Source organism: Prinia subflava, chromosome 8 (genome assembly GCF_021018805.1).
Source record: "Prinia subflava isolate CZ2003 ecotype Zambia chromosome 8, Cam_Psub_1.2, whole genome shotgun sequence".
NCBI classification, from domain to species: domain Eukaryota; kingdom Metazoa; phylum Chordata; class Aves; order Passeriformes; family Cisticolidae; genus Prinia; species Prinia subflava.
Genome location: NC_086254.1, coordinates 11206559 through 11220734, shown reverse-complemented (window position 1 = coordinate 11220734; position 14176 = coordinate 11206559). Strand labels below are relative to the sequence as shown.

The following is a 14176-nucleotide window of genomic DNA, read 5'->3' as shown; positions in this document are numbered from 1 at the left end:
TTCTAAAGTATTCCTGCTTCAGAGAGGTGATTGTGAAGATACCTGGGACTTACCAGCAGAGAAGTGTTTGCAGAGAAGTGGAAGACTATAAGCTGAGTTGATCTATTGATGGTTTGTGTGTAAGGGTTAGGGAGATTGTCCTGTGACATACTTTTAGAAAAATGTACAGCTTTGTGCATTAAGAAGTCTGCTCTATATGAATGACCTCAACTATTTGATTGTATGATTAAATTGAAATTAAAGTATATAATGTATGCCCCAAATTGATTTTTCAGTATTTTTATTTAAAAAAAATGCAGAGCATGTGTGTATATATGACAGTGTGTTTAGCATGAATGATAAAAGAACAATCTATTAAGTTGGCATAGTATATATTTTACACAAATGGACTGTTTCTTAACTTTTCTAATGTTTCTGTATTATATCTAAGTATATCTACGGTTGTTTATTGACAACTTGATCCTACTTTTAAAAGCTAAATCAGTTTGTTCTGTGCAATATTTTCAAGATAATGTCAGCAGAGACATCATCTACTTTTTAAGTCTATCCTTCCCACAGCAGGAAAGTCCCTCTCTTTTAAAGTATAATTAACTGGATAAATGTCTTTCATCGTTCCTCCCTTTGTGTGATATTGCCAATAAAGTGTTTAATCTAAACATGTGCTCAAACCCATGCAAACTCTTTTAAATGTGTTTTAAATATATGTAACTCTGTATAAAGCTATCCTAAAGGTTCAACCTTGTACCATTTCTTTAAACCCAGCCTGGCTTACGGAGGTAGTTTTAAGGTGTCCAAAATAGAAGATGGGATTGCTTTGTGTAAGGTGCATTTAAAAGCCATTTTTGGTTATGCTAAAATACATCTATGTCTACTTAAAGACTCAGAGGAATTAACATAGAACCACAGAATATTCTGAGCTGGAAGGGACCCACAAGGCTCATCACGTCCAACTCTTAAGTGAATTGCCCGTATGGGGATCAAACTCACAACCTTGGTGCAATTATAGCACCATGCTCAAACTTACTAAGCTAATAGTTTGGGCTGAAAGGGATTGATCACTGTGGTGATCTAGTCCAATTCCCCCTTGCAATAAGCAGGGGTGTCCAACCCAAACCATTCAATGATTCTATGATTTCAGCTTTATCAGATTGCTCAGAGCCAAGCCCAAAATTGACCTGGAATTTTTCCAGGGATGCGGACCTTTCTGGGCCACCGGTGCCAGTATTTTGCCACCCTCACTGTAAAAAATGTCTTCCTTGTATGTACTCTAAATCAACCTTTTTAGTTTCAAACTGTTAACTCTTGTCCTATTGCTACAGGTCCTACTGAAAAGTTTGTCCCCATCTTTCTCAGAAGCCTCTAAGTATGAAAGCTCTCCCCTGAGCCTTCTGCAGGCTGAACAGCTCCAGCTCTCTCAGCCTTTCTTCATAGATTATTTTGAACACTAGTCGAACACCAGAGTTCAGATCTATTATGTTAGTCTGCTTTGCAATTTCAGCAACATTGAAAGAAAGCAGTTAATGATGCTGCAGTATGAGCTCAACCTAGAGAACTCTTCTACTTCAACACAGTGGCAGCAGTTCTGCTGATTGATTCTCTGATGAATAAGACTATCAGTGGTGTTTTTCATGTACCCAGTAAGGAACATGGCAACATTCTTAATTTAGATCTAGTCTCATTAATGCTGGTTGGTTAGACTCCTCACAGAAAAGTGAGACTTTTCCAGACTGAGGACTTGGCCATTTCACAAAGAGTGAACCGATTTTTTACGTCCAGACAAAATTCACAAGGTGAAGAACCTTTGTAAAATCCTTTTAAAATGCATTACAGTGGAATGTGGTAAGAGAGCTGGTGTTAGCTTACCCCTGCTGCTGTGCAGAAGAGGACTGACTTTTTAATCCAGTCGTAACGGGGTGCTTAAACGTGGTGTGGAAAGGCGAGTCCGCTGTCCGCGCACCCGGCGCTGGCTCCACAGCACAACGCCTCGGCCGCTCTGCCCTGGGTCCGCACGGCGCCGCGCGCGCGGCACTAACGAACAGCCGCGCGCGGGGCGGGGGCCGCGCGCTGGGACCGGCCGGTGCGCGCAGCCCCGGCGGCCGTGGAGCCATTTTCTACCCCTGTAAGTCGGAAGAGAAAGACATCTGAGGTAAAACTAAAAAAGCTTTCTTTTGTCGTATAATTCATATTGCGGGATCAGTCGTAAATTTCACACTAACAGTTTAAAAGGAAGTTGTCTTTTACGGTAGCTGACACTGATGAACGGATTTGTGGTTCGTACCTTTAATTTGTGACAGGATCGCTACAATCTGAGGCAAGACAGCATGAGATACTGGGTTTTCAAAAGAAAACGGCATAAAGTCCACTGGTCTCACAATAACGTCGTGGAGAACCGTCACTGGGGGTTCCTCAGCTTCAAAGTGATTGAGCACGTTTTTGGAAACATGACATTCTCTCTGTTCTGCTTCTTTTTGACCAATGTTACTTCTTTATAATTTTGTGATCTTTTTGAACGTTGTCGAGTTTCACTCTGATAAACTCTATTTTGATCTAAACTATAGCAGAGCTATGCGGAGGGGACACAACTGTATCATCTCATGTCAAGTCTTGATCTCCTTCATCTCCTCTGTCTGGCTCCCACTATCTTTTCTCCCAGGAAAGCATATTGTTGACACAAGAATGGAGCATACTACTAAGGATATTTTATGGCTGACATTTTAGATAGCTAGATACTTAACACACCTCTCATTTGCTTTCACAATCTTTATGCATTTCTACAACAAATCAATTCAGAATTACTGTCCACAGCTCTGGAAAGTATCAAAAATAATGTACAGCAAACACGTGGCTTTTTCCAGATAAATCTTAACAGGAAGTGGGTGAAATGAACCACCACTGGCTTGTGTGTGCTATGCCTCCTCCACCCGGTGCCACAGCACCAGGCTGCTAACAGTGGTAGCTACTGTGGTTCCTACCACAGCCAGTTTGTTTGCCTTCCGTGCAGTTCGAGACACCTCTTGCAATATTTGATTACACATTTAAAAAGACTGTGCTGCTGCTGAGGAGATTGAGGCTGAAAGACCCCCTTCGTAGGGAAGGGGAACTGAGGATGTGGTACTTTGCCAGGCTTTGAACTTCAGAGCAGTTCAGTCGAAGAGCAAGATCAGTTGAGAGGTGTGTGAGGGAGAAGGAAGTTGAGTTAAAGGTAGGTGTGCTGAATGGAGTATGAGCAGAGCTGTGTGTTGCTGAGTAGGCTGTGTGCATTTGTGCTCAGAAGCTGTCTCAGGAACATTGGATGAGCATACTGCAAGAGTAGGAAGATTTATAATCAAACTACTTTGCGCAAATTCAGGGCACTGGTTTCACCCTCCATTAAACAAGTGTCCTCAGAATGCTTTGTTCTTTGTTCTACTTTAGTCCTTTCTGGGCTTTCCCATTTCCTTCTTCGCCTGCTGAATTTTCTACTTCAGCTTTTCAGGTTCTGTTTTGATCTGGGGTTTGTTTTTTGTTTTATTGCGTTGTGTGATTGTGGTTTTGGTTTTTTGGTTTGGGTTAGGTTTTCTTCGATTGTTTTTTCTTTGTTTGTTTGTTTTTTCTCCTAATCATAATTAGAAAAAAAATCACCTAATCAAGTATTGGAACAGGCTGCCGTGGGAAATGGTGGATTTCTCATCCCTGGATGTGTTCAAAAGGCATGTGGATTTAGCACTTGAGGATATGGTTTAGTGGTGAACACAGCTGTGCTGCCTTGACAGTTGGACTCAATGATCTTAGGGGTCCAACCATAATAATTCTATGATTACATTTCTTTTTACAGTCTAGATTTTATCCAACCATATTCTTGAAGTCTTTACTTCTCCAACCTCTGTGAGGCTATTTGTGTTTTATATTTGTTCACTTTTTCTCTTGTTTTCTGTGATTGCTTGTTAAGCAATTCCGTCTTCCTCCACAGGTCTCCTTTCCCTTCTCCGTCCTATTGCACAGTCCATCTTTTCCTGTCAGTTCCACTTCTCTCCTCCTAAATTCCACTCACAAATTCTTCTGTTTCTTCGTTCTCTCACTCCAAATACATCAGCACATTCTTCCCTACACATCAGCAAAGACTTGGGGAACTTTGAGCAAGAAAAGTATTTTTTTCATATCAGTGTCGTTTTGCCAGTAAAAAGGAACAAAATATTTCTCCTCCTTATAGACCTGTCTTCTCCCCTTCTTGCTTTGGCAGCCAAATATAATGCTATTTCTCTTTTTAGGTTCCACATTCCAAGAACTGACCTGCATTATATTCAGAAACTTTCCAAATAGCAATGGCCAGACTGTTGCAAGATCCATCTAAACTTCATCCCTCAGAATGGCACACTGCAAACAGGATGCAGCGTGCCACTACAGAGTCCCAGAAATCCAGGTCAGAATGCAACATAGCTGAGAGCTGGAGGCTGGTGGATGAAATAGAAAAGACAACTCAAAAAACCCAAAGTGATGTCAACAAAAAATTAGGTAATCCCATGTCTTCTGCAAGTGTCAAGATCTATTATTTCAGCTATACGTTCAAGACGGGCTTAGCAAATTAGTTGATAATGAATAGGAGTACATGTCAATGCCATGCTCATTGATGTCATGGAAAAATCAAAAATATTTTATAAAACATTTTGAAGCAGACTCTATTTTTAAAACAAAACACACAAAAAGCTATTTTAACCAAACCTTCTGACACGGGCTTGTTAAACTGTTTCCACAGAGCCCACAGCAACTACAGGCACCCTACTATAGAATAAGTCTATTTTTAGCTATTTTAAGATCTGAGCTACAGTCCTCTTGCTCATAAAATGGGCCCATATTAATACATGTTTGTTGTTTTGGTTCTACAGAACAGAGACGGGAAGAAATAAAATTCTGGAGGCAAGAATTAGATAACAAACTGGAACAAATTGTTCATGGGACAGAGACACTGTTGACTTTCAAGAAAAGGCTGGAAAGAGCTTTGGAGGGCTGCAAAGAGCCACTTGTCATTGCCCAAAAGTGTCTCCTGTACAGGTGAGCGTTCAAGGAGAGACAAAAAATCTAGATAATGAACCTTTAACAAATAAGAAAAAAGACTGCAAACTAAAGGCCCATCTCTCTTTGCAATGGAGTCACAGTCTGATTTGGGTGTTAAAACACTGGGGAAAGTAGAACTTTATCGTCTTCTGATAGAGGCAGGCATTTGAACAATGTAGCTAATGTTTTTTCCTTTTTTCATGTAGGCAGAGGCGAGTTGGGATTGACTTGGTACATGATGAAGTGGAACAGGAGCTGGTGAAGGAAGCTGAAGTCCTCCAGGGGGTTATTGCTTTACTTGGACGTACGCTGGAACAAACAAATGAGCAAATCAGGTACAAAGCAAAGGGCATAATAGAACACTAATTAGATGAAAATTAAGACAGCCATAATACTGAGAAGTTGTAGGGTCTGGCTGAGCACAGGTCCTGAGTTATCTTCAATACTAAACAGTAGTAGGAGGTCAGTCCTAATTCTTAAGTACTTGCACTTGATCTTTGGCCTTCTCGTGATCCAGTCCTGTGCCTTTAATGTAACCAACAAGAATTGTACCATCAATTTATAGAAAGGCAGCTTCATACTTTAGACTTTGTGATTTGACAACAAAGAGTTCATACATGAAGATTTCTGTAACAGCATTTGAATTACCTAATGTGTATATGCATGCATATTAAGGACACCTGTGAGTGCCTACACTTTGTCATAGAGTTTGGTTGTTTCTTCTCCTAGACAAAACCGTTCAGCAAAATACAACCTTGAAATGGATCTGAAGGACAAATTCACAGCTTTGACGATTGATGATTACTGTGCTAGCTTGACAAATGACACTCCTCATATTATATATGCTGATAATGCAATGAAACTAGAAAGAAAGTAAGTGGTTCTTTAGTTCAACAAATATACAGTAATTATCCAGATAATATGGGCTGTCCCAGTAACAGCAAGATTAGTTTTGTGTAAAACAGGCTTTATCTTTTTGCCATCTGATTGTTTCTTGTACTTCTGTCCATCACTTTTGTATCTGTGTAATATGTCTGTGAAATAAGTCACAATAACTATGCTCCCAGTGAACTGCTTTAAAAATTTTTTGAAACTCACAGCTAAGGAAGAATTTCACACATTGCTTAAACACAGAATAGATTTACGGATCTTCTTTTCTCTCCCAGGGTGTCCCAATGGGGAGAATGCTGGACTGAGACACATGAGGTATAGAGTCAGTTTCTGACTCAGACATTAACCTGTCAAATGTGCCCATTCTGCATGGGTTAGTTAGTGTGAAAGGTTTAAATGGAAAAATAGCTACCACAGAAAAATGGGCTGAAAAGAGGAACTGTACTGAGAAAGCAGTGTGTGCAAGAGCCTCAGAAAGTCTCTGTTGCTATGCAACAGCTGGCAGACTTGCAACACCAAGAGGCTGACAGCCCTTGCTGCCATCACGCTAGCATGCATCAACAACAGTTTATGTAACTCAGACCACACCCAGGATGGCATTGCCTGATATGTGCAAACGAGAATTAAAACTTTATATATCCACCGAATGAAGCAAGGAATGAAAAGCTCTGAGGAACTTTCCAAACGCCCACCTGCAAGCCACACCTGCACAAGAATGACCGTCTAATTCCAGGGATACAGTTGGGGCTGGGCTTCTCAACTGTTGTTCCAGGCAGGTACTTTAAGTGTCGTATAGGTGAACTGTGTGAGAGAATAAGTGACTGTGTTGTGTAAATAGCTACCTGCTATTAATTGTAACAGCTTTATTAATGAAAGATGTCCTAAGAAATATTGGTTATTATGTGTGTTTAGCCCCACAACAACATAATTCTTCGGCAGGGGAAAAGGAAGTTACAGAAAAATTGCCCTATGACTAGCAAATTTGTTTTCATCTGACTTATCTACTTCATTACAAAATTATTGTGACAGAGTCTTTCTTTTGTATCTGTAGAACTCGCAGGACAGGTGGCACTTACTGGGACAGGCAGTTAAAAGTACTGCTTTGTTCTTGATTTTGTGGCATAATTACAGATTTATGAAGTCATACAGAGCCTCCTGCTGTGTGTTGATGACCTTTTATTTTGAATCTCTTTCAGTTTTGTTAGCCCTGAGGACTGGATAGATTTCTCAAACGTAAATGTTGAAAAGGCTGACAAGCAGCGAAACAATTCTTTGGCACTGAAGGCACTTATTGATGGCATCCTCTCACAGACTGCAAATGACATGCGTGAGCAATGTGAGATGGTGAATACTGCTTTTAGAAATAGGGTGAAGGAAGTCAAGGATGCCAAGCACAAGCTAGAGACACTTCTTGCAATGGTAAGTCATTGGGGACAGACAGTGAAAAAGTGGAAACACTGGGCTTGGGTTATCTACCGGTTTTCCCAATCCAGGGGTTTGCACTTATCTGCCACATTTTCCTTTTGGTTCCCTTCTCCCTCCTTTGTAAAAGTCATCTTAGATTTTTTTTCTCAGCTCTGTGTGCACCACCACAGAGATGAATTTCTGGAGTCACTCATTCAATCTAAATGTTGCTGTAGCCATCAGTAAAGTCAGGACTTTCCTTGTGATTTTTAGTTGCATGGGACTCCTATAGCTTTTTCAGGATTGTGATACAAGAGCCTGATAATTGATAAAAGCAGGTTCAATGTGCTCAAAATTTGACACATGAAAACTGAGTATTAATATTAAAATATAATTGCTGAGCATAAATTTCTGGGTTCACCCAGAACAGTGTCATCTGCCTTCCAATGAAGGAATCATATTCCTGCCTAAGCTTTGCAAAATATTGTTGGATGAGATAACATAGTGAGTGTTACTGTGATTGTTACAACTATTAAAGATGGTGGTAATTTCCCACATTGCAAGAGGCAGTGTGTAGAATTTTGTTGCTGGATTTGTTAAGGTGATGGATGAGATTGCCTCGCAGGAGAAGAACATTGCAGCCTTAAAGAAAGCAATTGCTGATAAGGAAGGACCTGTAAAAGTGGCTCAAACCCGCTTGGAAGCGAGAAACCATCGCCCCAATGTGGAACTGTGCTATGACACAGTGCACAGCAGCCTAATGAGTGAAGTTCAAGAGATTACCAAAAATATTCAAAGGCAAGTGGAAATAATGCAAGAGGAAAATCTGTGGTATAGATTACTGGGTTAATTTAATGTGTTAGCATAACAATGGATCCCAGCTATTCTCCCTGAAAAGTTGGGAATTGCTTTTCTCTTAAGGGCAGGACACTTTAAGGGAAGTTAATGGCTATCTTTTAAGGGAAGACAATGGATATTGTCTCTATTAATCCCTTTCCATCTTTCTTATTCTTGCTCAGAATTCCTAACCCTTATGAGAAGAAAAAAAAATATCCATGTATTTTCAACTAATGCCTGCCTCTATTTTCCCTGCTAGATTAAAGGATGCATTGGCACAGGCTGAGACAGAGCTGAAAGGCCTGAGCCGCCGACAGCTTTCCTTGGAGGAAGAGATCAAGGTCAAGGAGAATACACTGTACATTGATGAAGTGCTGTGCATGCAAATGAGAGAGTCTATTTACATAAATGATTACTGAAGTCATCATACTGGGAGATTGTTCTCCAAAGAACCAGCTCCTGCTGAAATTTGATTGACAAACTTCCAAATTTATTGGCTTGGCCCAATGCTGTCTAGTTGTGCCAGGTAATTAAAACAGACCAGTACTTACAGCTATCTGTTTCACAGCTATCTATGCTCTAAAACATTTGTTGAAATCTTCCACTTGGCAATAAAACTCCAGAATATTGAGAAATTCCCCTTCTTCCATGTTTCTCTTATGTGTAACCAATGATATCTTTTGCCATTGAAAGGTGTCAAAAGGCAACCGTGTGGAAGCTAGAGCAGGAGTGTCCTCATAAATCACTTATTGAAAAGCTGGGCAGGTGAGAGGGATGTCTCTCAGGACTGGCTATGCCATGTTTTGTTTTCATCTTAGCATCTGCTGCTAAGAACTAGATGGTACAGCAAATTTAACTGACTTATCTAACTGATACACTAGATCGTGCATCTGCCTGCATCTGAATCAAGATCAAGTTAAGGCTGACTTTTGGAAAATCACTTCTTCACCCCATGTCTCAGTTTCCCTATTTATAAAATGGAAACAATGAGATAGGCTGCAACTGTAAAGTGTTTGAAGCTCTACTCTTAGAAGTGCTGAAAAAAGAGGAGGGTCTTATTTTTATCAGAGATGCCTGTAAGGGTGGAAAAGAGATCACTGCTTCCTTTGGTTCTGGCAAGGAAAAAGAAAGCAAGGGCAAGAATAAATAATGCTGGAAACAAAGGAGTCCAGTTCCCAAGTGCAACATTTTAATGCATGGAGTTTAAAATTGTCCCCAGCCTCTCTCTTGCTGGAATGATATCTCCCTTTCAGAGGCACTGCTGTCAAAATTCAAATCCCTTACTAAAGCCCTCTAAAGGATCCATTAATGCAGACGTCACTGGGTCTTCTTCTCTTCTGTAGTTTACACCATTGGGTAGGTGATGACAAAATAATTGAGTTCTGAGTCAATCAGGTACTTGAATTTCCTGTAAATATCAGCCAACAGCCGCTCCTCCTCAGTGCTGTCATCTTGGGCTGTATAAATTCTGACCTGTATGCACAAACAGCAGTCATATCTCTCAGATATAGGGAGCTCAGCTCATTACAGCTCATGGCAACAAGAAGCATCTGTGACTAATATGGAATCTAGAGAAGCAAAATTCCTTGAATTTGAATAGAATCTTGAGGTATTCCTCTCTTGCCACTCCCAACTGACTGAAAACTTCATCTCCTGCCAAAGAATTTTTGGGAAGTGTTGGGAGGAATGTTGGGAGGAAGACTAGCAAGAGGGATTGTAAATCACTCAGGTGATCTGGCAGATGGGAATAGCCCTTGATAACCCAGTATGAACATTAGCCACTGACCTTCTGGCATGGAATGAGTTTAACTGTGCCTACATCTCCACTTGGGTGTGTCTGCCAGAGGTTGCTTTGGGGATGCCTCAGTGAGCAAAGGAAGGGAAGTAAATTTATTCTTTGTCTTTTAGCTGTGGTTTTGTGGTTGTCCTGGCTGTCTCCCTATGCTGACTCAGGCTAGAAGAGCAAGGTTCTTTTTACCTCCAGAACTGATGCATCCCCGAGATCTGCACAGATCTGTGAGGACCTAGTGAATTCAGATCGTAGCACATAAACCATGTCAGCATGGTTTACACCAGCTACAGTTGTGGCCTGGCCCCAGTTCAACACAGGACCCCTGAAGGGTGTGATGTGTTTATATCTTTTTGCAATTTAATGGGATTCAGTCCACTTTCCTTGGTTTAAGCTTAGACATAAGCACTGAGCCTGAGAGGTGACTGAGAGACCATAGAAGTGGGAGAGGGCTTGAACTAGAAGTGACAGAGGGAACACCAGTCTAGGAAGGACTTCTGGAATTTTTGGGATTTCATTATGACCTTCTATAATATCTCTATGTGGCTGAGTAGGTTGGAAAGCCCCGTTTCTGGGAGTGGTTCCCAACCACTTTAGTACTAAGGCATAACATAGGGGAAGACAGCCATATTAACATTTCTGTAAGTGACCTTGGCATGGGCATGGGGATCTTTGGGTACAGGAGCAAGAACGGGAGTGGGAGTTTTGAAGCACAAAGTCTTACCTTTATGGTAGTCAAAATGCATTTCCTTTCTGCACGGTTTTGTAGCAGCCTTTCCATAAAGCTGACACTTAGAAATGCCCAGACTTTCAGAAATACCAACCTCTTGCATGATAAGATAAGCTGCAGCAGCTCATTGTCCAGCAACTCATGGTCATTGTTCAATTCAAGTGTTAATTTCTAGAAAAAAAATGAACTGTTAGTACTACTAAACAGATGTTGTGTGCAATAACTAGAATTCAACAAATAATTTTCCAAGTTAATCAACAGAAGTGAGTGTCAGTAGATCAATTTTGTACCTTGACATTAGCTGAGCATGTTTTGCATTATGACAACAGTGTATGTGCTACAGTAAATCACTCCTATTAAGATGGGGTGATCCCTTGTACATTTATTAGAAAATGCTGCACCCACAGTCACACCATAATCATATCTGATGTAATGAAAATGATCCCAGAGACAAGAGTAGAACAAATGATGGTTTTTAGAAAGCTTTACAGATGTCTGGTGTTTATTGGAAACTCTGCAATGGAACAGGACTTACAGAAAGCTGTCAGCAACCATCAGGTGTAAGGCCACGTGTTTCCCTCTGGCATGCAAAGACCTGATGCTCACTTGCAAGGGTCAGCTGTTGCAAACCTTTGGTGACTCATCCCTTGTGACACTGAGGTGCTTTGACATGGGCACTAGTTAATTTAGATGTGCTGTACAACATTTGTGCATTGCCAAAACAGAGCAGCCTGATAGCATTATGGTGGGTTATAACTGGACAAGGATAGTTTCATGAACTACACTATGGGTAAAACACTGAAATGACTCACTTACGAAAACAGCCTTCTGAACGTAAAACTGAAGCAGTCAGGAACTTGAGTTGCTGACTGCTGTTATGCAGAAGGCCTACATGATTATTTTGTTTAGCTTTGTGATACTGCAGTAGGGTGTCCCTATTGTTTCCCTTACCTGCAGACCATGCCAGTAAGCTGGGAGAAGGTTGGTGAGGATAGGTCTCATTGTCCAGTCTGGGTCACTAAAATAACAGCTCCGTAGGCTGATGCTCCTAACTGGGATCTCCACTAGCAGGATCCTAGCTAGCTGATCATGCTTCATGACTCTTTCAAAGAAGAAATTCACGTTCAGTTTTGGGGCTCTCTTGGCCAAGTTTGCCCATGACAGTCCTGAGACCACTTGCCCATGAGGGTCATGGATATGACACTTGATATTCAAGGTGCACAGAGAATGAGAGCTGTGCTCCCGCAAGATGTCCAGCAGTTCATCAGAGATGCAGTTATAATTGAAAGTCAGGATGGTCAGCCTGTGGAACTTAGACATAGTTTGGTGGAACAAGGCACTGCTGTAGACAGAAAGATGGAGACTGAAGAAATCCTCAATATTGATTTCTGATATGAAGCTTCTATTTGTCAAGCTGCTCAGAGAATTCAGAAGCTCACAGCCTTCTTCCAAAGTTATTCTTGCTCCTTTTAAGTTAAGATAATCAAGTTGATTGCTCATTCTTTTCAGGAAGGCAGCTAAATTCTTGATAAACTGAGCCCTAACCACATTTTTCCAGATCAAGCAGTCTAATTCTAGGTACTTGATGCTCAGAGATTCTAGGTGACTATTACACTTACCCAGGTGTGAAAGAAGACCTCTCATAACCACTTGAAATTTTTTGATAAAGGGAGTATTGTAAGGATTTGATAACTTGATCTCGAGGTGCTTCAAATACTTGCCAAATTTCTTGGTATACCACAGTGCACTTTGAAACTCCAGTGTGCGTGCCCTTGATGGCTGGCCATAGAATGTGATGGTTCTGCATCTCCAGAGAGACCCAGAGTGCATGGTGCAACTCCACTTTTTACAGACCAAGGCAGCCCGAGATCTGTCCCTGTCATCTAACCAGTGGAAGACATGACTCAGACAGACATCGGGTAGATAGGCCCAGGAACTTTGTTCGTGTTCACCGTCATCTTCCATTGAGAGGACTTCTCTTCCGGGTCTTGAGTCAAACCAAGATGCAGAAAGCTGCAGGTAGATTTCTTGCTAATCCTAACATAATAGGCTTCTAAAGAAATGGGAGAAAGTTTGCTTCTTCACAATCAGAACCAACAACCCTCTGCCTTTGTACTCCAGCTGTCAGAGTCAAACTCTTGAGTCTAAACTATAGTCTTACCTAAATCAAAATAAAAACACAAAGAGCGAAGAACAATCACAATACAAGCACAGGACGCATCTTTTAAATTTTTGGCCTTCACCTTCAGTCTGGCTAAACAGTGAAATGGTATTAACTGCTGCTACAGCAGCCATATCCTCTATGAGACATTTGGTTACCATGAGCTGCAATCAATTGATCATGGTTTGTGGCTTGATGCCTAGTGTTTAGAAGTACTCAGTTCTTTGGGCTGTGTACATTTGAAAAGGGCCATCTGCAAAATTAGCACTAATGACTTTTCAAAGCCTTCTGGGGTACCATTCCATGACAATTAGTACCCTGCCTTAGATTAAGGCTGGATAAAAAAGGCTGAAATAGATGGAAACAACAAGTGCACCATAAGAAGAAAAAGAAAGCATGCAAATCCCTGAGAGTCTGTTTACAACTACAAGGGTCAGATATTTCTATTTTAATTTTATAAAAGGGCATGAAAGGACAGGCTGACAGCACAGTTAAGCTTCAGTCTGCTCTTTGTCTTTTGGCCTACAGTTCTTATGGCACACAGAATGTCTCTGCCTGTACACATACTCTAATTTAGCACCGTTTCTATTCTTAGGGATTCTTCTGCCCACTCTTGCCATCCAAAGTGCCAATCCACATCCCCAGCTCTCAAGATAACCCTTAGAAACTAATCATGTGGTCTGATAACCACCCAACTCTTTCTCTTGTATTTAGTACCCCAAGAAAAGCTGTTTGTTTTGCAGAACTGTTTGTCATTTAGAGCTCTTCTTACAGGTACTAATATCCAAGCCAAGTCTTAAAATATGGTGGCTGAAGCTGCAGTTCAATAGTGAGAATAATCTGAAACTTTTGCTGTAGAGATTGAGGGTGGGGAGGACACAGGGGAAGAGGTCTAATGCTTCAGCTATCTGGAAGCCCTGAAGTCAATGGACAGAGGAAAGCAGAATAGAATATAGAGCTACAATACATAGAAACACATCTGTTAATAAAGGATGTTTATTACACTACACTAATCATTGTTTGTGTGTGAATACAAAGGGGTACAAACACCATCACGTGGAACCTTTTTTAAAACCAGAGTTCTTATGAATTTGTAAAAAGTATGTTTGTTTATAAGCCAGTGGTTTGTTTCAAGACGTATCCTGCAGTATTACTGGGTTGGCTTCCCCATCACTGTGAGCCAAGTCTTAGTTAAAGGGGTGTTTTAGCTGTCAGTTTTGAGGTTAACTTGGTGGGGTGAAAAAAAATCTTTGGAAAAAACTAGATGCGGCTACAGTCCTTTCTAGAGCAATTTCTTTTTTTCAGGCAGAAGTCATTTAAAGATAAATGAATG

General features: G+C 40.9%; 2 protein-coding genes across 4 annotated transcripts; one reads left to right on the top strand and one right to left on the bottom strand.

Annotated features, from left to right (window-relative positions):
* The first annotated feature begins 400 nt into the window (after positions 1-400).
* TEKT1 (tektin 1) lies at positions 401-14167 on the top strand. Of its 3 annotated transcripts, none has more exons than XR_010081085.1 (8): positions 401-4491; positions 4863-5028; positions 5238-5366; positions 5761-5904; positions 7119-7341; positions 7928-8124; positions 8423-8689; positions 14149-14167. XR_010081085.1 is itself a non-coding variant. In XM_063403010.1 (8 exons), exons 2-8 carry the CDS (start codon positions 4302-4304, stop codon positions 8580-8582), a joined length of 1209 nt encoding a protein of 402 aa, XP_063259080.1. In that variant the 5' UTR covers positions 2126-2146; positions 4248-4301; the 3' UTR covers positions 8583-8790. The 3 variants fall into 3 exon arrangements, 2 of the variants coding, with proteins under 2 accessions (XP_063259079.1, XP_063259080.1); XM_063403010.1 differs by lacking the exon at positions 14149-14167 and having other exon boundaries at positions 2126-2146; positions 4248-4491; positions 8423-8790; XM_063403009.1 differs by lacking the exon at positions 14149-14167 and having other exon boundaries at positions 8423-8790.
* On the bottom strand, positions 9352-12924 carry FBXO39 (F-box protein 39). Its single transcript, XM_063404949.1, has 3 exons — positions 11634-12924; positions 10677-10853; positions 9352-9636 (listed from the first exon to the last, which is right to left on the bottom strand). The coding sequence occupies exons 1-3, from the start codon at positions 12645-12647 to the stop codon at positions 9508-9510; spliced, it is 1320 nt and encodes a 439-aa protein (XP_063261019.1). The 5' UTR covers positions 12648-12924; the 3' UTR covers positions 9352-9507.
* Positions 14168-14176: the final 9 nt, after the last annotated feature.